Below are 27,500 nucleotides of genomic sequence, written 5' to 3' on the forward strand. Positions count from 1 at the left end.
GAGCTCCACCGTTGGACTGGAGGGATGCGCCAATGTTGCACCATTTACGTCATAATTAGGGTAACTTCGGCCATCCAAAATATTACATTAACTGTCAAAAACACTGATCATTGTCAAGTTTATTTGTAAGTAGCAAAGAAAAACAACATAAAAATTAAAAATATGACATATCAACTCCCCCCCCCCCTCCCCCCAACTCTTTTTCACGATTATTGAATAAAGTAATCCTTTGCAACTGTAGTAACTACCGTGATTGCCAGAACTCGGTATTCTGGCTGTAGGACTCCATGGCTAGGATAGGTCCAGATGGCCGGTGAATCACGGAATTACTGAGTTAAAACTAGATCTTAAATAGATACAGTTATAGTATAAAAATATAGCTTACCCTGAATCTAGTCGTATGGTAGATAGGTCAAGAGAAGGTCTGTAAGTGTGAGTCTGTAAAGGAGTAGGTGTAGAGAGTGAAGTGTCCAGAAGTAAATGTCGTCTAAGAGTGTGGAATCTGGTGAGTGTAGAGCTTGAAGTAAGGAGTAAGTGTACAGTAGGTAAGTCTGGAAGTAAGTGTACAGTAGGTAATAGTCGTAGGTAAGTGTCGTAAGTAAGTGTGTGTATCGAGAGGTCCACTCGGCTTTATATGAGCCGGGTCAGCTCGGGACGAGGCAGAGCGGAAGTAGGAATGACCATTGCCAAGGTCACTAGCCGTACGATTGTTTACGACGAGAGATCCCTACACTGCTCCCCCCTCAAAAAGGGCAGGGTGGCTGGATGTGGGATACTCACCGGCACCTTTCTGGAGCTCTCGGTATTACAGTGAACTAAAGGAGAGGAGCCCTTACCTAGGGCGTAGCAACAAAAAAAGGGGGGTAAAATAAAATGGGGAAGGCCCTTACCTAGGGCCGAACAGAAAAAAAGAAGGCCCTTACCTAGGGCTGAAATAAAAGGAAAGCCCTTTCCTGGGGCTGGGGCAAAAATAAATCTATTTACACGGTTGCTCGCCCTAGCACCTAGTTGTCTAAGACAGAGCTGTGGAGGGACAGCTCCATCGAGGGCTCTCTCTCCTTCATTCTTTTATTCTCCTCCCGGAGACGGGTGACCTCAGCCGCCTCGGTCCGGAGGGAGGCCAGCTCCTGCCTGGCCCTCTTAAGCTGATTCCGCAGGCTGCGGAAGTCCCCCCGGCGGCGGCGAGATTTGTCTCGGCGGTCGGCTTGCTCTTGGTCCTCCCTCCTATGCCTGCTGGGAGGCCGATCGCGGCTCCGTCGGGCCGGGGTACTCGTTCTGTGGGCCCGACGGGGCGAGCGGGACCGTCTCCTACGGTCACGGGGCCTCCGTTCCTGGTTAGAGTTAGAGGCGACGGGGGAGGTCCGGGATCTATTCCCAAGTCTCGAGGTGATTGGGGGAGTCCTCGAGCGTCTACGGGAATTTCTCCAGGGTTGCCTGCGATTCCGAATCGCGTGCTCCGGGTTACGCCCCGGAGGAGAGCGCCTGCCGGCCGCTATCGGCATTTCTTCTCGGAATCGCAAGAAATCCCGGAAGAGGGTCACATCCCGTGAGAAAGAGGTCATCTGCGGAGATTAAAGAAAAATATTAGTGAGAACAGGATGGGCAAATGAAAGTGTTCAGTTGCCTCGCTTGGTTCCTCGTCAGGTTGACACACCTGCCGTGGAACCAGTCGAAACACCTGTCACACGCAACCATGAGGTCTCCATCGTCTGGCTTTCCACACGTACAGTAAGTAATTTCCTGGCCAGACTCGATGGCCTCCCTTTCCTTTCGGATCCAGGTTGGGATAGTCCGGTCCCAACATGGCTTCAGGTGGTCATGGTTGACTGTCTTCATCTCCGAGTTCCTGAATTTGATAACGTATGTGGCGGGGGTCAGGACCGTGGAGATGATGGCTGGTCCAGTCCATACAGGTTTCAGCTTACTGGACTTTCCTTTCACATTCGATTTATCCAGGTAATAAACCGCCTGTCCCCTCTTGAAGGAATGGACGTGGGCTTTGATGTCGTAATTCCTCTTCGTCCTCTTGAGCTCAGTTCGGAGGGTGGTTCTTGCAGTCTCATGGGCTATCTCTAACCCCTGCTGTAGAGAGTTGACATAATCTGCAGGAGACCGCGGGTTAGTATGTTTCCCTGGTATAACCAATTCCACCGGTGTGCTCAAGTCCCTTCCTAACATCAATTTGTTAAAGGCGTAGGTATGACAAGGAGGTCTCGAGGGCCTTCGTCTCTTATGTATAAGGCTCCATCGATCAGGAAGAACAGGTTGTGGTGCACCCACTAGAACTTTTCTTCCTGGCCGGACAGCATCAAGTCCGACATTTCTGGGTCTGCTCCTAATTTCAACCATAATAGCAGGTGGGTCACGTGATGATCATCCGACTGAAGCTTCCTGACATCCTCCATGTCAATGTTGTCAAGGCCGACTTGTGTCGAGTCGTCTTGTCTTACGACTTGTATTTTGTGTCCACCTTCATTGTAATATTCAACCCATTGACAATTGTGTCAGGGGACCTGAGGGGGACAGCACAGCTCACTCCTGACGTCATCCGGGTAGAGTTGTTCGATCCTCTGATCTGTCGCACTTTGCGTCCACCCTCGTTTATGATATTCGACCCAGTGACAATTGTGTCAGGGGACCCGAGGGGGATAGTGCAGTTCCTTCCTGACGTCATTCGGGCAGTGTCGTCCAATCTTCTGAGCTGTGTCCTACGTCCGCCCTCGTTTATAATATCCAACCCAGTTACAATTGTGTCAGGGGACCCGAGGGGGACGACGTAGTCTACTTCTGATTCAAAGGTTCCCCATCTCTCCTGTGTTCGGGTGCAATATGCGCATCCGCCACAAGGCAATTCTGATAACGCCTTGTGAGGACGGTAGTGTTGGCAAGTGTCCGTCGTGGGAGGTCGAGATAAGGCATCAGCATTCATGTGCAGTGAACCAGAGCGGTGAACTATCCTCATGTTGTATTGACTGAGTTCTTCGATTCATCGGGCCAGTTGGCCCTCAATCCTCTTGAAGTTCATGAGCCAAGTAAGGCAGCGATGATCCGTTCGTACAGTGAATTCGCTGCCTAAGAGGTAGTGACGGAAGTGATTGGTAAAGCGCACAATTGCAAGTAGCTCCTTCCTGGTAGTGCAATAGCGCCGCTGAAGGGGTGTCGGGGTGAAGCTCCCATATGCAATCACCTTCTCTTCCTCTTCTTGGATCTGAATCAACTCGGCTCCGATGGCGAAATCTGAAGCATCAGTATCGAGGATGAAGTGGCCTGTCGTAGTGGGAATGGCCAAGACCGTGGGGAAGTAAGGCGTAGCTTGATCTCCTCAAAGGCTGCCTGTTGCTCATCACCCCAGATGAAAATTTTCTTTCTCAGAAGTCGTGTGAGGGGTTCTGATATTCCGGCAAAATCCTTTACGAAGAAGCGGTGGTAATTAGCTAAGCCCAAAAACTTCTCTATTCCCTTAATGGACGTAGATGCTGGCCGATCCCGTACAGTGGCAATTGATTCCTCTGTCATAGACAACTGGTTTCTTCCTACCAAGAAATTTAGTTTCTTTCCTGAAGAGCTCACATTTCCTGGGTTTGAGCTTCAGCCGGAAGGCACGAAATCTGGAGAACACTTCCCTCAAGTTGTTGAAGTGGTCCTGGAAGGACTTCCCCAGTACACAGATGTCGTCCAAGTAGGCCAAGACAGAGTTCCAGCGTAAGTCCTTCAAGTCGAGGTCTATTACTCTGCTGTAGGTGCTTATAGAATTGCAGAGTCCAAATGGCAGCTTGTTGAATTCGAATAGGCCCCTCCTCGTCCTGAACGCAGTCTAGATGGTGGGGCTTCTTTACATTACTCTGGTGCTGGGTTCGAATCCCCACTGTCTCCTAGTGCCAAGGCTTCCTTATTTCTTATATCAACAGTGCTCGTCGGCATCGAAAGGGTCCTTGGGTTCTGGAGCATCAGTGAAGTTATTTTCCGTTTCGGGCACCGTGAGTGTAAGATTATTGGCTTCCTGAGGCTGTAGAGACTTCATAAACCTAACGGTGTTCTTGGTACTACAGAAGTCTTTCTTGGTCATCTTTACTCTCCTGATAGGGCAGGACGAACTGTCTGGCAGTCTGCCCAGAGACAATAATCCATGGGCTGCTCTAAAGAGTAGTAGTCCATTAGAATTCATTCACCATGATGTTCTCCGACACGATTACCCTAATCTTCTGAGAATAGACTATGGGAAACAGTGTCAGTAACAAAGAAGCAAATCATAGTGTAACCTCAAGGTACTATTACGCCATGCAAGCAATCAATGCAAGCTAAAAGCACAAAACAAAAATCAAGCGGGCTAAAAGCCAAGTAATAAAACTAGCACAAGCATGAAGCCAAAAACAATATAATTAGGCCAAGCTCATGCCAAAGCAAGCAAATGAATCAAGCTGCAAACAAGCTACGCTCTGTAAAAATATAATATATGAACATTTGTATATAATAGAGTAAGGATCACGGAGTAATTTAATGATAATACCAATCTATACATCTTCACAACAAAACAATTGCTCCAGGTCGCAGTCATGGCCATGTCGTGCACCAACACTTCACTGACCCATGGTGCGCGACCTGAGCATAAACATCACAATATGTATCATGTGACTCACTGAGAATTAGGTCCTCCAACTCGAACCTTGGTCGCAACAGATAATGCACCAACATCTCTCTGCGCAGGTCACCAAGCCCGAGTGACCATCAAACTCAGTGAATCCAAACTATCATCAGATGGTTGCTTCCGAGTGGTCATCTCTACAGCTGCAGCCATGGTCAGGACATGCTCCGACATGTCACTGCACCATGCTGCCCAATCACAGTGGCCACTCGAAAGCAAACCTAGATAACTAATACTATTGGTTGGTCTGTCACTCGAGGCCACTGCATGGTCAGGTCATGCTACACCATCTCGCTGCACCATGCTCTCTGACCTGAGTGACCTCCAGCCAATAAAACCACAAAGTAATTACCAATTATAAAATGGGGGTGTCTATTGCAGGATAGTCGCTCCCTAGGCCGCAGCCATGGTCGGATCATGCTCCGACATCTCACCGCACCATACTGCCCGGCCCGAGCGACCATCAAACAACAAATCAAAATGAAGAAAATTAATGTACAAGTAATTATGTATGGTCTATTGAAAGATCAGCCACTCCCCAAGGCTGCAGCCATGGTCGGATCATGCTCCAACATCTCACCGCACCATGCTGCCTGGCCCGAGTGACCATCAAACAATAAATCACGATTTAAATGCTCAAAGAACTATCAAATCAAAAGCCATGACAAGCAACATACAAATAATTATGTGTAGTCTATTGAAAGATAGGCCACTCCTCAAGGCCGCAGCCATGGTCGGATCATGCTCCAACATCTTACCGCACCATGATGCATGGCCCGAGTAGCCATCAAACAATAAATCAAAATTATACAAATACTAAATAAAAAATTAGGTATGGTCTATTGAAAGATAGGCCACTCCTCAAGGCCACAGCCATGGTCGGATCATGCTCCAACATCTCACCGCACCATGATGCATGGCCCGAGTAGCCATCAAACAATAAATCAAAATTATACAAATACTAAATAAAAAATTAGGTATTGTCTATTGAAAGATAGGCCACTCCGCAAGGCCGCAGCCATGGTCGGATCATGCTCCAACATCTCACCGCACCATGCTGCCTGGCCCGAGTAGCCATCAAACAATAAATCAAAATTGTACAAATACTAAATAAAAACAATTAGGTATGGTCTATTGAAAGATAGGCCACTCCTCAAGGCCGCAGCCCTGGTCGGATCATGCTCCAACATCTCACCGCACCATGCTGTCTGGCCCGAGTAGCCATCAAACAATAAATCAAAATTATACAAATACTAAATAAAAAAATTAGGTATGGTCTATTGAAAGATAGGCCACTCCACAAGGCCGCAGCCATGGTCGGATCATGCTCCAACATCTCACCGCACCATTCTGTCTGGCCCGAGTAGCCATCAAACAATAAATCAAAAATATACTAAATATGAAAATAGGTACGGTATGTTAAAAGATAGACCACTCCCCAAGGCTGCAGCCATGGTCGGATCATGCCCCAACATCTCACCGCACCATGCTGCCGGGGCCTGAGTGATCATCAAACAACAAATCAAGAAAAAAAAAACAGACTTAAAAAATAATAAAAATGAACCACACAAATCACTAAGGGATCCTCTCAGGAGAGAAAGGTGTGTGAAAGAAAAATAATGACTGAAGATATATAATAAAATCAACAGAAAGAGTAACCACAATCACAATGTAGCACTGGACAAACAAAATCAAGTCAAGGACAGATCAGATCACAAGAACTCAACTAATCACAGTCATAGGCAATAAACAAAGTCAAGTCAAGGAAAAAGCAAATCACAACAATTCACAATAAATCACCAAAGATATAAACTAATCACTAATCACAGTTATAGGCAATAACAAAACAACAAAAAAAATATTTCCAATAAAAAGAAAAAAAAAGAAATCAAATGTAAAGAAATTTTTTTTTAAAAATCATGAAACATGACACCGTCCACAAGGTCACCAGACAGGTGTGACCTTGGAGTCAAGGACAGGACGACCTTGACACGATCAAACAAATTTCACGAACTGAAATTACCTACAACTGAAAGAAAAGGGAAGGGGGCGTGGTCATACATATCACAGAATTCATTCAAGATTGAATATAATAATCATAATAGAAAATTCCTGATGAAAAATAACGAAGTATTCACACGGTAAAAATCAACGAAATTCGAACTCCCATTCAACGAAATACGAATTAATAAAATGGATAATGTAAAAAGTAGAAAAAGTATCCTGCTCGTGACGCCATTGTAGTAACTACCGTGATTGCCAGAACTCGGTATTCTGGCTGTAGGACTCCATGGCTAGGATGGGTCCAGATGGCCGGTGAATCGAGGAATTACTGAGTTAAAACTAGATCTTAAATAGATAAAGTTATAGTATAAAAATATAGCTTACCCTGAATCTAGTCGTATGGTAGATAGGCCAAGAGAAGGTCTGTAAGTGTGAGTCTGTAAAGGAGTAGGTGTAGAGAGTGAAGTGTCCAGAAGTAAATGTCGTCTAAGAGTGTGGAATCTGGTGAGTGTAGAGCTTGAAGTAAGGAGTAAGTGTACAGTAGGTAAGTCTGGAAGTAAGTGTACAGTAGGTAATAGTCGTAGGTAAGTGTCGTCAGTAAGTGTGTGTATAGAGAGGTCCACTCGGCTTTATATGAGCCGGGTCAGCTCGAGACGAGGCAGAGCGGAAGTAGGAATGACCATTGCCAAGGTCACTAGCCGTACGATTGTTTACGGCTAGAGATCCCTACACAACGAAGCATTCTGGACGAATTTACCAACATTTTTCTTGCTTGTAGTGCCGAGTTGATGGTTACGTGTGTATGAGTGTTTCTTTGTGTGTGTGTGTGTGTGTGTGTGTGTGTATGTGTGTGTGTTTGTGCGTGAGTATTTGTGTCAGTCAGAGAAAGAAAGCGAAGATTGTCAACAGTTATACTTTGGTGTGTTTTTTGATTTCTTAAGTACTTAAGTGGAGTGATTTTTTCTTTGTGATGCTTTAAGATCTGAATCTACCTTTTATTTGTGCAATCATTAATCGTATTCCATTGATTTCCATTATTTGAGATATACTTTGAAGTTTTGTTTTGTTAAACAATGAATTGCAACGAATCAAGTTGACTCTGCTTCACCGACCGTTTGGGAGATTGACACTAGATGACAAATTAGAAATAAAATGACTAGTTTCTCACCAACCAACTGATTTTGAATTAACACAGGTGTGAAAATCTCGAAAAATGCTCTTTTTCAGTGAAATGGTATGACAGACATGAATGGCTCACAGTTAATTTAGAAAAAAACACGTTTCTTTTGTTTTTATTGTTTACTTTTTACAGATACAACAAACATTGACAAATCATAGACATCTATTGGCTATAGTGACCTTAACCACTTCCATCGTATTTCTGGACCTCCTGAACGTTGTTTTAGCACCCCTAAAAGAGTGAAAAATGTCTTGCGAAATTCAATGAAACAGGAGCGGTTAAATTCGTTAATGATTCTGTCAATTCACAAAGCTGAAATAGATGCCATTCCAGATTTCAATAAACAAATTATAAAAAGATTTGCAGATTTTCTTTACAAGTACTAAAAGTAAGTAATTTCTGTCGTAGGTTTCTTTTCTCTTTTGATTTACATTTATCACATATTGATTGCATTATCTACCAAATCCAATCCTTCAAATGGTGGACAAAGAATAATTACAAAGACTTTTTCACACGGGACTTGTATCTCAGTGTTGTGGCTTGTTGTTTTCATGAATTATTTGTTTTTGTGAGTTTTGTCCACTCGTAGAAACCATCGACCCCCCCCCCCACACCCTTCCAAAAAAGAGAGTTTTTAACATGTGCTCTCTCCTCTTTATCGTGTTCACTGTTTTAGAATTTTTTTTCTTCTTCTAATCATGGCACCCCCATATGCCGTCAATACGCCACGCCGCTGCACGCTCAAGGTTACACTTTTGTGACAAAACTATGTGTAACCTTGAACGTTTATAGTCTTGTCAATACAGTTTAGTGAGAATTACTCATAAACGCGAATGGCAAATAACAGCAACAAAGACCTGAGTGACGCTTATTTGTGTTTTAAATTCTGAGAGAACATTCAAAAAGTAGAGAGCAGTCGGGCTGCCAGAAGCCTGGGGTCGTGAAAATACTAACGAAAAGTTTAAAATGGAAAGGCTTCGGATGGGAACGATGCAATCCTGTACTGTTCCCACTGTGCGGCTCTGTGGGCTTGTAGTATGACACTCGCTTTCGGATCGGAAGGTCCTGGGTTCAAGCCTCGCTCGGCGCATTTCAGGGCTTGATTATATAGATTTGTTATGGACAATGTTTTGAGTTGGTTTGAGAGTATTTCCATAACAACAACGATACCTTAAAATTTGGGTTATCAGACCTACAAATAAGTATGCGTTGGGTATAGCCAAAGCTATGATGCAATATCGACATAATATGACGTATTGATCTGAGAGAAATATTGCTAGGTAACAATTTGTAGTGGACAACTCACCTCTTTGTTGTGGTTTTTTTTTTATTTTGGTTTTTTTTTTCTAAACAAAGAAGACAAATAAAAATACTATGTTACCTCTGGACAATTAAAACACTCGCTTTGATGCCATTTAATGTAAACCCAATCTGGGCTTCATTATGCTAATTGTTTCCATGAAAGTATTTTCTGTCTTACATTAAGGTAATCTCTTGCGTTTTTATCATGAAGATAACCGTTGTATATCAAAGATAATTGCTTTATGGTGTGCAGTATTCGCTGGATTCTAGCCCGTTCTCGGGAGAATCCAAAAAGCGTGCTGGAATCAGTACGTGCCGGAATCCATTGCTCATGGGAGGTAACGGCACATCATAAGGGGTGTCCATACAGTCTTTCCCTGATTTCAAAGACTTACTATTCCTGGTATCGTTATATATATTTACATCTGGTTTTCATCATTTTCTAGAGAAAAGCCATACATTTATGTCTATTAGACATTCACCGATGTTGCATGACCAAATTTTACCCAAATCAAATAAACTAATAAGGACCTCATTTTTGGGGAGAAGGACATTACTTCCGAAAACAAAATTTGCTACCTGGACGGTAAAGGGTGACGCCACCTACCTGCATCGCAGTCAACCATTGGATGTTACGTAATGGATATCGCCGCCTTGTGGGCAAACGAATAAAGTTACTTGACAAGGACGTGGAACCAAACGTCACCGGGATTCGATGTGCGGTTGATTCGTTTCTAGAAACATGTGATGTGTTCGGTAACAAATTTGAACAGACGACAAATGTTTAAAACCAATTGACAAATTAATATATGTTATAAACTAAAATTAATTGTAAATGTGTTTCCAATCTTAATATAAGAAAATAAGACATACGAGAAAGGAAGATTATTTCATTATATCGTAATTTATTCAAGTAAAAAGTGAAGCTTTGAATAAAAGCATGGCTAATAAATTTTCCGAGATAAAACCGAAAAAGATATTCATTAAAACAAAAAGAGGGGTACAATAAAGACTAACACTAACACCAATCGTTATTTCATGATATGTGACAAGCATATTGAATATGTAACCCGCCGCTTCAAGGCGGTATCATATCGGGACGGTTTAGATATTGAAAATTGAATCTATACTCAAAGAGATACTTCTGCCTTAAAATCGGCCCCAGCAGCTGTAGGGTTAAATCGTTTTCCTTTAATAGTTTGCAAACTGGGCTATGAAAGCTTGTTGAGCATCTTTGACGATTTTGTTTCACGCAATCACATTACACAAAATTCACAAAAAGATTTGCTATTCCGAATTAGGAGAGACAAATTATGGCTTTTAAGTTCAGCTTGATTTTGTTAAATTTGGTGGTGAAATGTGGGTTGAATACCCAATGGACATAAATTTTTGGCTTTTCCTTAGAAGATGGTGAAAACCAAATACAAATATCTATAACGGTTTTAGGAATCAGGGAAAGACTTTATGGACACCCTGTATTATACATATAATTTGGTCACCCGCCAGCTCCTGAGTGCCGTATTGCAGAGAATACTGGAATTCGTCGTGCTAGAATCGAGGCTACCTTTACTTACAATAAATGTGTGGCTTTTCGATCTGGAGCAATGCCATCTATACACTGATAGCTATGGTCTGGTGGAATGTACAACGCCTTCAAACGAGTATGTCCCAAGCTGGAGTCCCTCTATGAACTGTGAATAAATGACTTCATGGAAAATAATTTTAAGTCACGTTTTATCACCATTATAATTATAAGTCGTGTCAACAGATAATTAATACCGATAACACCGTCGCCCATGTCCTATAAAAAAAATTGTAAAAGGCATATTTATTTTCGCCCGATAAAATATTAATGTTAAGTGATGCTGTTATCTGGTCACCTCTTAACCAGTTAACTGCCGTACTATGTAGGGTGTCCATAAAGTCTTTCCCTGATTTCCAAGACTTATTATTCCTGAAATCGTTATATATATTTACATCTGGTTTTCATCATTTTCTAGAGAACAGCCATACATTTATGTCTATTAGCCATTCACCGATGTTGCATCACCAAATTTGATCAAAATCAACATAAACTAAAAAGACTTAATTTTTCGGGAGAAGGTCATTACTTCCGAAATGTTCTACCTGGACGTAAAGGATGACGCCCCCTTCCTGCAGCGCAGTCAACCATTGGATGTTACGGAATGGATGTCGCCGCAGAGCTTATAGTTGAACGGTGCCGTTCAAAAATTTGGCCAGAAAACTCGTCCTTCAAATATCGATCGATTAAAATGACTCTTATCTTGGCAAAAACTCTCAAACAAGCGAACTCGCATGGCCTAAAACTATAACTATCTATTTGACTGTTTCTCTCCCAGCCAAGGACTCCGGTCAGGGCCAAGACAAAATCAAGTAACCCCATTCCATGACAAAGATAGAACTCAAGTTGGGAAACAGATATAGGGGGGATAGAAGAGATAGTAAGCCTAGTAATCTCCCTGCCCATTATGAGGAGTTGTTTTTTTTTTAACCATCCAGGAGCACTAGTAAAAAGCAAGATAATAGAATAGTCAAATGATATAGATGAATATTACACGCACCTAAGAATAACGTATAACAAAGCAGATATGTTTAGGGATCAGAATTAAATCCAAGAGCAATATTTGTAGCTAGTCTGAAACGATTATGTTTTTAATGGTATTACCGCGCGAACGAATTCGGAGATTGAGTGAAGTGAATAATGTATCAATAAAGATGAGATACTGAGATAGATTGAAATGATTCGGACATGTTAAGAGATGAGAGAGGGGGTACGTGGGAAGGAAATTATTGGATACACAGTTAGTGGGAAAGAGGAAAAAAGGACGCCCAAAGACTAGATGGTTGGATAGGGTAAAGGACGATATATTATGAAAGAACTGGGCTTGGAGGAGGATGACGCTATGAACCGAGATAAATGGAGATGTGGCATTCATTATGACAACCCTGCAGAAAACGAGATAATCTGGAAGAAGAAGACGAAGAAGAAGAAGAAGAAGAAGAAGAAGAAGAAGAAGAAGAAGAAGAAGAAGAAGAAGAAGAAGAAGAAGAAGAAGAAGAAGAAGAAGAAGAAGAAGAAGAAGAAGAAGAAGAATGGTATTACCACGCTTGCGACACATTGTCATATCAGCGCCGGTAAAAGGAAGATAACAAGATGGCTAACAATTCTAGATTTACCTTTTTTTTAAAAATCACCCAAGAGAAAATGTTTACAAAATATATTTATAGTACAAATAGTGACAGGACACATCATAATAAAGATGATTTAAATGAAAAACTAATCATCTCCAAATCGGCTACTATACATTCATTAACTGATTCCCTCTCAGCTAAGGGCAGGACAAAACCAAATAAACCGAAAGGGACTGGTTCAAATTCGAGTAGGAAACAGAAGAAGATTCCTAGGAAATTCCATCAGCGTACTTAGTTTGAGATCACTTAAATATCTCATTCACACAAGCACAAGACCCCGCGAGGAGGAATACACTCAAATGTTTACAAAATACAATTTTTTAACAAACACAAAATAATGACACTACACATCAACAGAGAGACGATTTACAAGAAGAAAAAAATATCATCTCCAAGAACTACTACATACTTGCATTTAGGCAAAGACACAAAGCAGCAGCCTTGAAACGAAATAGTGTGTGAATGTGTTATCTACCAAATTCAGTCCACTGATTGGTAGACAACGAACAATCATAAAGACTTTGCCACACGGGACTGGTATCTCAAGTGTTGTGGCTTGTTGTCTTAATGAATTGTAAGTTTTGCTCTCTTGTAGAAACCATCAACCCTTAAAAATAAGTATTCACACGTGTGCCGTCCTCTTAATAAGATTCAATAGTCTGATGTCACGTCCGCCCAGCACCCAGCGGCTTGGTTATATACAGAAAATCAGTACTCTTTATTCTTCATGATGACGCGAACATTTTCACATGTCATGTGATCAAAATATATAAGTCAAAACATGATCAGATTTATAATGATTTTCTCCCCTGGATACACTTTTGTGCTCGTCGGAGAAGTATTTCATAAGGGCGGCAATGGAGATAATGGTGTCCGCCATTGTTCCGATAGTTTAGAACCAGTTACTATGCGTATAACGAGGGAAGTGACGTCACGACTGTTGAACCATATTTTGTTCACTGTGTTGGACACAACTAAGGGACATAATCTGGGATTAATCTCGGTCCCTTTGAATGTGAGGTGATTGCTCTCTATCACTATCAGTTGAGCTATTGAGACACCCTATCCAGAGACGCCAACTTTAAATTTGGCTCACAGGAGTTTCAGACACCACTCGTAGGAATTTCAATGCCGAAAGAGGAATTTCCACACACAAGAAAAAGGAATTGGAATGGTATTTGGCATTGTGTTTACACATTGTATATATCTAAATAGATAACAGATTAGAATTATATTATGATACATAAACACATTGCCGAATACAATCCCAAAGTTTCCTTATTTCAAATGAAGTAAAGCGCCAAAACCTAATGGTAGAGATTGTAGTACTGGTGGGAGTGGGAATGATGTGGTGCTGGTGGTTATTGTAGTAGTGGTAGTAATGATGAAGATGTGATAGTGGTTGTTGTTGTAGTAGTTGTGGTCGTGATGTTGATGTGGTGGTGGTTGTAGTAGTGGTGGTAGTGATGTTGATGTGGTGGTGATGGTGGTTGTAGTACAAATGGTAGTGATGATAATGTGGTAGTGGTGGTTGTAGTAGTAGTGGTAGTGATGATGATGATGTGGTGGTGGTGGTTGTAGTAGTAGTAGCAGTAGTGATGATGTGGTGGTGGTTGTAGTAGTAGTGGTAATGATGTTGTGGTGGTGGTGGTGATTGTAATAGTAGTGGTCGTGATGATGATGTGGTGCTGGTCGTTGTAGTAGTAGTGGTAGTGATGATGATGATGTTATAGTGGTAGTTGTTGTAGTAGTAGTAGTGGTAGTGATGATAATGTGGTAGTGGTGGTTGTAGTAGTAGTGGTAGTGATGATGATGTGGTGATGGTGGTAGTAGTAGTAGTAGTGGTAGTGATGATAATGTGGTAGTGGTGGTTGTAGTTGTAGTAGTAGTGGTAGTGATGATGATGTGGTGGTGGTGGTTGTAGTAGTAGTAGTAGTAGTAGTAGTGATGATGTGGTGGTGGTGGTTGTAGTAGTAGTGGTAGTGATGATGTTGATGTTGCAGTGGTGGTTGTAGTAGTAGTAGTGGTAGTGATGATGATGTGGTGGTGGTGGTTGTAGTAGTAGTAGTAGTAGTGGTAGTGATGATGATGTGGTGGTGGTGGTTGTAGTAGCAGTGGTAGTGATGACGATGTGGCGGTGGTAGTTGTAGAAGTAGCAGTGGTGGTAGTGATGAAGATGAGGTGGTGGTGGTGCTTGCAGTAGTAGTGGTAGTGATAATGATGTGGTGGTGGTTGTAGTAATGGTGGTGGTAATGATGATGATGTGGTGGTGATGATGGTTGTAGTACAATGGTAGTGATGATGAACTGGTAGTGGTGGTTGTAGTAGTAGTAGTGGTAATCATGATGTGGTGGTGGTGGTTGTAGTAGCAGTGGTAATGATGATGCAGTGGTGGTGGTGGTGGTTGTAGTAGTGGTAGTGATGATGTGGTGGTGGTGGTTATAGTCGTAGTAGTGGTAGTGATGATATGGTGGTGGTGGTGGTGGTGGTTGTAGTAGTAGTGGTAGTGATGATGATGTGATAGTGGTGGTTGTAGTAGTAGTGGTAGTTGCAGTGATGATGATGATGTGGTGGTGGTTGTAGTAGTAGTGGTAATGATGATGTGGTGGTGGTGGTTGTAGTAGTAGTGGTAGTGATGATGTGGTGGTAGTGGTGGTTGTAGTAGTAGTGATAGTTGTAGTGATGATGTGGTGGTGGTGGTAGTAGTAGTAGTGGTAGTGATGATGTGGTGGTGGTGGTAGTAGTAGTAGGTAATGACGATGTAATGGTGGTTGTAGTAGTAGTGGTAGTGATGATATGGTTGTGGTTGTAGTAGTAGCTGTAAAGATGATGTGATGCTGGTAGTTGTTGTAGTAGTAGTGGTATTGATGATGATGTGGTAGTGGTGGTTGTAGTAGTTGCGGTGATGATGATGTGGTGGTGGTGGTGGTGGTTGCAGTAGTAGTGGTAGTGATGACGATGTGGTGGTGGTGGTTGCAGTAGTAGTGGTAGTGATGATGATGTGGTGGTGGTGGTTGTAATAGTGATGGTAATTGTGGTAGTGATGATGATGTGGTGGTGGTGATTGTAGTAGTAGTTGTGGTACTGATGATGATGTGGTGGTGGTGGTTGTAGTAGTAGTGGTAGTGATGATGATGTGGTGGTGGTGATTGCAGTAGTAGTGGTAGTGATGATGGTTGTAATACTAGTGGCAGTGATGATGATGTGGTGGTTGGAAGGGGGGGGGGGGGTATCCTTGGAACAAATTGACCTCACCGGAATTTGACGGAAGTTGCCCGGAGCCCGGAATTTTTGGCTCCAGACCGGAGTTTTTTCCGGTGAAACCGGAGTTTTGGCATCACTGCCCTATCATAATCTCTCACAAAAAAACCAAAAAAATCCGTCTGATCCCTTTAAACAAAAACGAAAACAAAAAAAACAAAACAACAAAACTAACTCCTGCCGGGATCGAGGTGAAACCAAAATAACTTTATTCCAAATACATAAAATAAAATTCCCTTTATTCATCTCATAGGGGAAATTTGTCTTTAGGGTCTATTCCAAGGGAAGACTGGACTAACTCAGGCGTTAGCCGCAGTGCAGCGCCATAAATCGAGCTGGGGCGAGGTTATTTGCTCAAGGCCACACAGCGCAGCGGCGGGTGTTCGAACTCGTTACCTTTCGGGTACGAAACAAAGACCGTACCGCTGAGCACCCCCCCCCCTTCCCCCAAGTTGCATGAAAACGACAGGTGATATCTAGGGAGGATGAAGTAGAGATAGCAAGGCTGTGGACTGGTGAAGAGTACATCAGCCAAGCTAGAGACGATACTCTCCGCCCAGAGTGGAATAGGGCAGAGAAATCATGACGTCACATCTTCTACTCTTCTGGTTCCAAACTCATTGGAAGAGTGTATGTAACCAGTCCTTCGGAGAACTAATAATGAATAGATTACATGTTGAATCATAAGGTGGCATAACTATTTTAGTAGCAGGATGTATCGGCAGATTGATTACGGGATGTAATTGGGCGAGGATAGATGATCTTCATTGATGACAAGCCTATATTTCGATAAAAGAAATAAGATGCCATCACTCTGAAACCTGAAGATCAATGACATAAAGTATGTATCCAGTCCTCCGGAAGAGTGGCTTTACACTTCCAATGAGACTGCAGCCCGCTATCTGACATCACACTTTTGTTCCCTATTCCACCTTCCACAAGAAAATGGCTTTCCTATTGGCCCTTGGGTCTGCGACAGAGCTTCCTACTTGAAATGTCAAAAATTCGTAGTTTCCAAGGGGAAAAAAATGAATAGGTCACAATAAATAAGATAACAAATAAATTATTTGCCCTCAACACGATCAAAATATGCTCCAAAGTCCTAAATACAGTTTCAAAGCAACCAAACTCTCTTTTTAACTAAATTTATTGATTCAAAAATGTCTCTTGCTGGAGAATTACGAATTTCTTCGTAGTACTAGGCAGGTCTGGTCTATGACAGGAATGGTCGAAAGAAACATCTCAGACTGATGTGCTACAACTAAGCCTTATGCAGGTGCTGTGTGGTCTTGTACGACACACCCTCGGATCCAAAGGTCCAGGGTTCGAGTCCTGCTCTGAGCTGCACAGTTGAATCCTTGAAAAAGAGGGCATAGTTGACTCCCTGGAAAAAAGACTCTTTTTTCACATTCTTTCATCATACTCGGGTATAAAATGAACACCTGGCCAATAACAGCAGGCTAAGTGTTGCTGTTGATTAGGGACTTCTCGTCCTATTTGTCCATATCCCCTAATATAGGAATGCAAACTAAGGATCTGTGCGGCTATGTGGTCTTGTGGTATGATGCTCGCTTTCGGATTGGAAGGCTCTGGGTTCAAGCCTCGCGCGGCGCATAGTTGAGTCCTTGGAAAAGGCTCTTCCCTCACATTCTTTCACTGTACTCGGGTGTAATATGAGTACCTGGCCATTAACAGCGTTGTCTCTGTACGAAAAATATTGTAATATCGCCTAACAGGCTTTATGTAACGTCCTACATGTTAAGTGTTGCTGTTGACCAGGGACCCCTTGTAAAGCGCTTTGAGCACGTTTAGTGGATATTGCACTATATAAAAACTCAAGTTTAAAGGATCTGGTCTTATGAAACATCTAAGATTGATGTGTTACAACTAAGCAACAGCAACACATTGGGGGAAAAAAAAAAAAAAAAAAGTTAAAGTCAACAAAGCATTTTATTCCATGATAAAATCAAGGTATGCTTGTGTTATAGATGAGGGCATGTACCAGAATACACACAAAAACATACACACATCACACACACACACATAGATGTACACATAAACTTTATTAAAGTTGCATCAAGACATAGGGGAGGGGACATAACCACGCCCCCTGCCCTTTAGCCCCAAATGATTCAGACTGTCTGAACAGTCATTATTCAGCACACAATAACCGTGATTGCTTAACGAACCAAATTACACAGGTGTTACACATTGGTATGCGTAAGTAAAATACTTACAAGTTCAACCCACCAGAGGGGTCCTGACAGATCAATTGGTACAGAACTTGCTTCGCAAGCAAAGGGACCGAAAGCGATCTCGGGCCAAGTTAAGATTTTTTTATGACCCACCCCGTCCACCCAACAGTGATTGGGTAGCTGGGTCTGTTTGAACTTCAGAAAGTAATCTGTAATAGACTAACATCTTACCTAAAGGGTAGCAAGCAATTGCTATTGTCCGTTTCACGCTATAGAAACTGGATAAACTTTGGCTCCATGGGCCTGAAGGACTTCTTCTTTCTACCCAGATCAATCAAAACAACACACAAGACTATGTGTTACATTGTGGGACTGCGTGGCTCAGCGGTACGGTCTTTGCTTCGTACCTGAAAGGTACCGAGTTCGACTACCCGCCGCGTTGTGTGGCCTTGAGCAAGTCACCTAGCCTTAGCTCAATTTGCGGCACTGCAAGGGATGAATAAAGGGAATTTACTTATTTACTTACTTTATATTTCTATAGTCTTGACTGAGAGACTCTAGTGAGAACTAATCACCCAACTGTTGGTCTAAAAACAGTAATGAAAAGTGGTATGGTGTCAACTTCATTAATTCTATTCTTTGTGAATAATCAGCTATGTTTGTCCAACAGATTTGAGGGTGTGTCACGAATCCCGTGTTTTGATTGGTCAAAAATATTCTTGTTAATAGTAGAGCAGTCAATTGGTCTTCCTAATAACGAAGAATACACGGACCAATTGCGATCATAACACCCGTTAAGATAAGTTAAGGTGGTGCACTCTTAGACCAACACAATTGTCAGTATTGCAAACTATAGGTAAAGTGCTTTGACGCGTGTAGTGGATATTGCTCTATATGAAAGCTCTAGTTTTTTGGTTTGTTTTTTATTTAATCAAAGTCTGGAGGTACACTCTCTCTCTCTCTCTTTCTCTCTCTCTCTCTCTTCCTTTATGCCTCTCACTCCATAGCAGTTAAGTGACAGACACACGCTGGGATAAAACCTCAAGCATGAAATGTATTTATACAATGACTCTATAACAAACAACAAGTGGGATAGCCGGCAACATCAAATCATCATCAACATAAGGTAACAAATTAATGTCCCTTATCCAAATCTTGATAATCAGAGATAAGGGATACGGTTGAGTCTCAAACCCTTATCCCTTTCTTCAACATCAAATCATCATCGACATAATGTAACAAATTAATGTCCCTTATCCAAATCTTGATAATCAGAGATAAGGGATATGGTTGAGTTCTCAACTCAAGCCCCTATCCTATCCTTTTCTTCTCCCCCCCCCCCCCCCCCCCCCCCCCCCCCCCCACCCCGACTTCCAATGAAATAGGATCCAGTCTTTTCACATCACACTTTTCTTCCCTATATATTGTCTTTGAAATAATGCACTAAGATACTAAGATTCAACAGCTTTCACTAAAGATCCGATGGCATTTAATAAGGAGACGCTGTCATCCAAACCGTTACTATCGCTATGCTTTTCAGCTTTTCCCGATCGTAGCCGTTGTTTTCGAGGACTTTGTTGTTGCTGCTGCTGATGATGATGCCTACTGTTACTGGAAGAAGCAACAACAGTAGCAGACTCCTCTACAATGCCGTCCATTTCGATGTCTTCTGACAACAGCTGACCGTTTGTGAGCTGGCTGATTGCATCGCCTTCACCACCATTGATACCTGTGGTCGTCAGGCCGTTGGGGGAATTTTGACCAGGGGCAGGCAGGAGAGCATTTTCAGCCACGTTGAATAACAAGTTGAGAGATCCCATCACTTCCTGGGTTCCGGTCATAAATTTGGCCTCTTGATTCACTTTGTGTCGGATGACTAAGAACAAACGTTTACAATGCTCGCTGTCGAACACTTCTGATGTGCCATAAAGATCTGTGTGGGTGAGAAACAAGAAGAAAAAAATATAAATGTGCAATAAAGGGGACGAAGAAATGCAAAATTGTTCAAAATTAAACAGAAAACATGAATTTTGTATCAAAATACTCAGAATTGTTAAATACTTCAAAAAAGCTCACTTTATAACATTAAAATAAATAAATAAATAAATAAAAAATCAACAATGACAACCCTGTATGAGAAGTAGGTCTAAATAAAAAATTAGATAATTCAAATGTGGGAGGGGAGGTAACTTGACATTTTGAAAAAATGAATAACAATTTGATTGATTATGTCCCTTGGATCAATGAACCGAACAAAGCTCTTTCATAATACTATTATAACATTATAATATTATAGTATAATAAAAAGTACAATAGGATGAAAGAAAGAACTAGATGAGGTTATTCTTACACTTCAACTCCATCGAGGTTATTCTTACACTTCAACTCCATCGACAATCAAAATATAATTGAATTGTCGTTCAATGAGAAATCCGAATATAATCCAATTGGAGTCAAACAAAGATATATTAGTTATTGTCCTCCTCCTCCTCCTCCTCCTTCTTCTTCTTCCTCTCCTTCTTCTTCTTCTTCTTCTTCTTCTTCTTCTTCTTCTTCTTCTTCTTCTTCTTCTTCTTCTTCTTCTCCTTCTTCTTCTTCCTGCTCCTCCTTCCCGTCCATTTTCAAACAATCTCAAATAATACAAAGATGAGCATGTTGACACATAAAATATGGAAAAGTTGAAGCATAATATACACAGTCATATCTTTATAAAAAAACATATTATTGTACTGTAGTTACCTAACATGAGATTCAATACATCAATCAATGTTGCAGCAAACATGGGTTTGTGGATGTTTCTGGTAGAAAGAAACAAAAAAAGAACAAAAATATCTATTGAGAAAACCATATATAACCCTTTTCATTTACTATAACACGATCAAATTCTTAAGTAGATGAATGATGTGCGGCTATATGGTCTGGTGGTATGACACTTGCTTTCCGATCGGAATGTCCTGGGTTCGAGCCTCGCTCTGCGCATAGTTGAGTCCTTGGAAAAGGCTCTTTACTCATATTCTCTCACCGTACTCATGTGTAAAGTGAGTATTTGGCCATTAGCAGCTTTGTCTCTGTCGGAAAAAATTGTAATATTGCCTAACAGGCATCATGTCCCTTCTACATGTTATTTGTTGCTGTTTGTAGGGACCCCTTGTAAAGCGCTTTGAGCACGTTTATTGCGCTATATAAAAGCTCAAGTTTACATTGCAAAATAGTACTCTCTGTAAGCTTGATATCCCACTGCAAATCAGGCCGGCTTCAATTGCTCCAATTATTAAAATACTATCAATTGGGATAATTTTGCCTCTTGAATTTTGGACCAACAAGAGATTAATTTGTTTTGTGGCACTCACTTCTTTTGATAAAAAGTCAAGTCTTTTAATGGGTAGAGTAATTGCAATCATATTCAAAACGCTCCAAATTCACAGGGGCAAAAGTTTCCCCTTGAGGCAAAGTAAACACAACTGACGGTATAAATAAAATAGACAGGCACACTTCACAACTGTACTTGTCAGCCAAGAAAATCTTCTGAATTTTTATTTTTCATAGAACATACAGCATTGGCGAGCATGCGTTTGAATATTCGGCACCCCTTATTATCTGGAACTCCCTTCCAAGATATATCAGAGACAGTAATGATTGCAGAATTCTTTTTAAAAAAACATCTTAAAACGTTTCCTTTTAATATGTAACACTGTAGAATTATATCGCTTTGTTTCATATTGTATGTTTGAGTGAAAGTAGCCACGTTACTGTTAAGCGCTTTGAGCTTGTTGATATATGGGGTAAGGTACTATATAAAGACCATATATTATTATTGTTATTATTATCCAGCAAAAGGGGGTGGGGGGTGGGAGGGGGGGGGATTTAAATGAATAAAATAGAATTTTTAGCCAAAATCTTCAGACATTGAACCACACCAGCATTGATGTCATAGTCAAGAGTGTTTGATCACATTTCATGTAGCATAGTGCCATCTTAAGGAAAAAGACTGTATGTTTACTTGGAATAAGAGGCCACATATGGTCTTTTTCCTTAAGAAGACGTCAGTATAGTTGTAATAAAAGCATACCTGCCAACCTATGCTGAAAAAAAATTAGGAGTCAAACTAAAAAACAAAGGAGCCTGGGGAGAAAATAGGGATCTAAACCTAAATTTTATTTAAAAGACTTTCATTTCACTAAATATCTGATACTTTTTATCAAAGTTGCCCAGCATCCCTTAATGGGTATTACCTAGTACCCCAAATTTTAAACAGTTGCACTCACCAAAATGAAAAATTAGTTTCGCATCTTAGTTTTAGCAATTTTTTTTTTATGCTCAAGACATCTTCGACAAAAAAAAGAAAATTCGGAGTTTTCCATATTACGGCGGGGTACTTAAAAAGGAGGAAAAAAATTGGAGTAAATCTGATTTTATCGGGGTACTTGGCAGGTATGTAAAAGGCTCTACATACCAACCTAAATCTATTTTTTAAAAAAACAAACCAAAACTTACCGGCTTATAAACTTCAAGATAATACGAATTTCATTCTCAGCGCGTCCAGCTAAAGCCTGCCTGATGCTTCCTCTCCTGATCAGTTCTTGCATTACGCTGACAATCACCTCGGGTGTGGAAGATTGGAGCTGATAGGGAAGAGAGAAAATAACATTTATATGTCACACAAAATGTTCCTGATGAAAAAGAAAAAAACAAAAAGAAAGAAAGAAAGAAAAGACCAAAAATGAAATAATAGCTTTAAAAAGAACAAAATATCAAACATTGAGCGTTTTGGGCTCAAAACCCTTCTTCAGCCAACAACAATGATGATGATGATGATGATGATGATGATAATGACGATGAAATGATGATGATTTTGATGATGATGATTTTGATAATGATGATGATGATGGTGATGATAAGGGCTCTGACATATCCCTTCACTGCTTACAGCTACTAGGCACTTATCATTTAAAATCTAACCATACCTTAAGAGCTTCATCCAGAGCCTTGGTGTGTTCAAACGCCTTGAGATGTCTGTCGTATTTGGCAAGAATTTCCTTTTTCTTCAACTCAACTATCTGGTCACTCTGGTCGTGTTAGAAAAATGTCAGAGATAGAAAAAAAATATATTGATGAGCGGGTAGATAAAAACAATGAAAACACTTTTGTAATAATAGAAATCGTGAGACGGCTATGTGGTCTTGTGGTATGACACTCGCTTTCGGATCGGAAGGTTCGAGCCTCGCTTGACGCATAGTTGAGTCCTTGGAAAAGACTCTTTACTCACATTCTCTCACCGTACTCAGGTGTAAAATGAGTACCTGGCCGTTAACAGCGTTGTCTCTGTCCGAAAAAATTGTAATATTGCCTAACAGGCATCATGTCTCGTTCTACACGTTAAGTGTTGCTGTTGGCTAGGGGCCCTTTGTAAAGCGCTTTGAGCACATTTAGTGGATATTGCACTATATAAAAGCTCATGTTTTTTTATGATTATAAGGGAAATAAGAACAAAACAAATAATTATAAGGTTAGAGCCTAACATTTACTTTTTTTTTTTTTTTTTTTTTTTTTGTTTGTTGCTTTAGGTCTCTTCCAACACAATTGAGGTTATATGAGAGACCGCTGAAACAAAAAAACAAGCAATCTAACAAAAATAGTACAAATGTAAATCAAAATCATAACCTAAAGATATCATAAGCTAAATTATAAATAACCAAGAACAAACAGGCAGAAGATTTACAGAAAAAAAAATATCTTTACTCATTTATTTATTCATCTATCTAAAAGCGAGTGTGGGAGGTCCCGATAGCTCAGTTGGTAGAGCACTCGCTTCACACACAAAGGGGTCGAGATCAAGATTGATCCCAGGTGCAGTTGAGGATTTTTCTGACCCTCTGTCCACACAGCAATAGTGATTGAGCAGACTGATCTGCTAGATCTGGCAGAAAGTACTTTGCGATAGACTAGCTTCCTATCCAAAGGGTAACAAGCAATTGCCATTGTGCGGCTATGTGGTCTAGTGGTATGACACTCGCTTTCGGATCGGAAGGTCCTGTGTTTTAGTCTCGCTCGACGCATAGTTGGGTCCTTGGAAAAGACTCTTTACTCACATTCTCTCACCGTACTCAGGTGTAAAATGAGTACCTGGCCGTTAACAGCGTTGTCTTTGTCCAAAAAATTGTAATATCGCCTAACAGGCGTCATGTCTCGTCCTACATGTTAAATGTTGCTGTTGTCCAAAGACCCCTTGTAAAGCGCTTTGAGCATGTTAAGTGGATATTGCGCTATATAAAAGCTCAATTATTTATTGTCCATTTCATGCTATAGAAACCAGGATAAACTACGGCTCCATAGGCCTATGCCTCTGAAGGACTACATCAATTTTTTTTTTTTACTAAAAGCATGTATAGAGTGCAAAATCCTCTAAGAGTGTTAAAAGCAGTTTACAAGGGGTCCTCAGCCAACAGAAACACTCAACATGAAGGACGAGAGGTGACAATAATAATAATAATAATAATAATAATAATAATAATAATAATAATAATAATAATAATAATAATAATAATAATAAATAATAATAAAAATAATAATAATAATGATGAATAATAATAATAATAATAATAATAATAATAATAATAATAATAATAATAATAATAATAATAATAATAATAATAATAATAATAATAATAATAAATAAAGACCGATTACCTTGCCGGGCTTATATGCCCGTTCCCTTCCATGACGCAGATAGTCTTTCTTCTTGATCCTGGTCTTGACGGCGGCGAACTGGTCCTCCTCCACGCGTTTCCTGAGGGAGAGCATCCTGTCGGTCATCCCCACGGCCAACACTTTGTCGTCAGGCTGGAGATGGGTTGGTTGGGAAATCAAAATGACAATGATCAGTATTATGCCGGACTTTGAAAATGAACAAAAAAAAAAAAAAAAACAACCCCCCCCCCCCCAAAAAAAAAAAAAAAAAAAAAAAAAAAAAAAAAACGAGAACACCAAAAAAAAAAAAACAAAAAAAAAAACAAAAACAAAACAAAAACAAAGCAAAAAAAAAAAAACAAACAAAAAAAAAACAACACTTATTACAAATTTTGGCCATTAAACTAAACTCGTCCATCAAATATCGATCGATTAAAATGATCCTCATTTTGGAAGGAAAATAAATAACACCCACTTAAACCTGGTACTTCGCTACAGCTACTACCATCACCAAGAAGGAGAAGACGGAGGATGAGGAGGAAGAGGAGGAGAGGAGGTGGAGAGTGGAGAGTGGAGAGAGAGAGAGAGAGAGAAGAGAAGAGAGAGGAGAGAGAGAGAGAGAAGAGAAAGGGAGAGAGAGAAGAGAGAGAGAGAAAGAGAAGAAGTGGGATAGAGAGAGAAGAGAGATAGAGAGAGAGAGAGAGAGAGAGAGATAGAGAGAGAGAGAGAGAGAGAGAGAGAGAGAGAGAGAGAGAGAGAGAGAGAGAGAGAGAGAGAAGGGGGCGGTACAAAACAAGTGACAAAGTATCAGAAGACAAATTTACTTTTTGAAAAAGGTTTTTTTTTTTTTGTTGTATTTTTAAAGGCCAAGAATACTAGAGGCATAAGAGGGGGGGGGGGGGGGGGGTGCTACTTTTGAGAAAGTAATTAATATAGATTAAAAAACAGAAAACATTCCAAAAACCAAGAACCATCCAAATTAAAGACGGGCCCGACTGTGTTAAAGCGATCTGGATTTCTGTGCGGAAAGCGAATATAATAAGGTGATGAAGATTCCATCAATACGTGTAATTTTTTGCCTAATTTTAATCCGATCAGTATCAAACGAAAGTAGTTTCCCTTGATGATTCTGTCGTTCTCATATTATACTCATCAACTCCACCCCCCCCCCCCCCCCCTTCCCTCCGGACCCCCCTAACAATCTTCACCTTTTTCATTTTCATTGCGTGAGGTCTTCTGGTAAAATTGGGGATATATTTATGATGTTGATGTTGAGTATTAAAAAACATAATGTATAAATGAGAAAAATGAAAAAGGGAAAGAACTAGAAGTTAGAAGCAAATGGGCGTTCTCTCCCTTCCCAAAATTTTCTTTGTTTGATGGGGGGACGTATTCGAGTAATGTAAACGATGTAAATGTACATATGATTACTATACGTATATAAACGTAATTGAATAAAATTAAAAAGAAAGGGATGATAGCATTTTTAATGGCGTATTTTCCCAGATTCGACCCGACCCATGCTATTTGTATGTAAAGGAAGGATGGATAGGGGGATAGATATAAAGATAGAAAGATAGATGGGTGGATGGATGGGTGCATATAATATATTATATAGGAAAGACATATCAAAATAAAAAGAGAAAATAGAATAGAAAGAGGGAAAAATAGCAATAAATAGAGAAAGAAAGAATGAAAGAGAGAGAGAGAGAGAGAGAGAGAGAGAGAGAGAGAGAGAAATAGAGAGAGAAATTATATATAATATATATATTATAAATATTAATAAATTTAATATATATAATATAATATATATATAATATATTATATATATATATATATAAAAAATAAAATATATAATATAAATAAATATAATATAAATAATATATATAAGAAATATATATATAAAATAATATAATATATAAATATATATATATATATATATATATATATATATATATATATATATATATATAGAGAGAGAGAGAGAGAGAGAGAGAGAGAGAGAGAGAGAGAGAGAGAGAAAAGAAATAAATAAATGAAAGAAGAAAAATCGAATGAAAAGACTAACGACAGGAGGTAAAGAAATGATAAGAAATGAGAGAAATAAATAGATAAACGGCGACGTGCACTTATTTACAGGTCTGATAATCCAATTGATGATGGGCTCAGTATATGATGGAATTAAAAAAAAAAGAAAAAGAAAATAACGCAAAATATTGTCCATGACAACAATGAACAATGTTAAACTAGGCCGTAATTGCGTTCGGATGCCAGAGCTGCATAATAATATATGCATACGTCGATGAACGGGTATTACTGTATTGGAAGAGTGAGATGGACGAAATTCGATGAATCATTTTTCCCTTTAAAAGTCAAAAAGAAACAAAAACTCACATCCATTAAGGTAAGGAAACCATTTGAAACATTTTTCACGCCTGATTAGGAACACAACAAGGTGTGCATCATAACATGTCAGAAATGACGAATGGATCTATTACTGAACATCCAATATCATTGCACACACACACACACACACACACATAAACGCACACGCACACACATACACACGCACGCACGTAGGCATAATGGCATGGACGCTCAAAAAATGGGATCTTTAGGGGTTCAATAATATTTTATGTCTTTCAACAATGTCTAGTTAAATTTGTAGTAGTAGTAGTAGCAGTAATAATAATAATAATAATAATAATAATAATAATAATAATAATAATAATAATAATAATAATAATAATAATAATAATAATAATAATAATAATAATAATAATATTTTATATTTGTTGAGCGCTCTTAACTTCAATATCACGAGGAAGTGCTCAGAGAGAGAAAGAGAGAGAGAGAGAGAGAGAGAGAGAGAGAGAGAGAGAGAGAGAGAGAGAGACAGAGAAAGAGAGGTGAGAGACAATAAGAGAGAGAGAGAACGATATGAGAGAGAGAGAGGAGAGAGAGAGAGAGAGTAAAGAGAGAGAAAGAGCGAGTAAGAAATAGGGAGGGTGTGTGT

General features: G+C 40.1%; 2 protein-coding genes across 4 annotated transcripts in view; both read right to left on the reverse strand.

Annotated features, from left to right (window-relative positions):
* LOC144964282 (asparagine synthetase [glutamine-hydrolyzing]-like) overlaps positions 1–12,910 on the reverse strand; it is a 33,158-nt gene extending 20,248 nt beyond the window's left edge. The window contains exon 1 of one of the 3 annotated variants that reach the window (XM_078898369.1): positions 12,751–12,910. The gene's annotated coding sequence lies outside the window, so the exon portion shown is untranslated. Of the gene's footprint in view, positions 1–385; positions 476–7,030; positions 7,254–12,750 lie in introns of those variants that run through there. The other 2 variants (XM_078898367.1, XM_078898368.1) reach the window with 2 other exon arrangements.
* Positions 12,911–19,151: 6,241 nt separating this feature from the next.
* Positions 19,152–27,500, reverse strand: part of LOC144964285 (U3 small nucleolar RNA-associated protein 15 homolog) — a 115,058-nt gene continuing 106,709 nt past the window's right edge. The window contains 5 exon segments of the mRNA XM_078898371.1: positions 19,152–19,730; positions 20,537–20,595; positions 22,292–22,419; positions 22,762–22,863; positions 24,485–24,637. Coding sequence (XP_078754497.1) covers positions 19,249–19,730; positions 20,537–20,595; positions 22,292–22,419; positions 22,762–22,863; positions 24,485–24,637 — 924 coding nt within the window. The 3' untranslated portion in view covers positions 19,152–19,248.

Source organism: Berghia stephanieae, chromosome 2, assembly GCF_034508935.2.
Source record: "Berghia stephanieae isolate SIO BIC M18660-M18661 chromosome 2, UCSD_Bste_1.3, whole genome shotgun sequence".
Taxonomy (NCBI): Eukaryota; Metazoa; Mollusca; class Gastropoda; order Nudibranchia; family Aeolidiidae; genus Berghia; species Berghia stephanieae.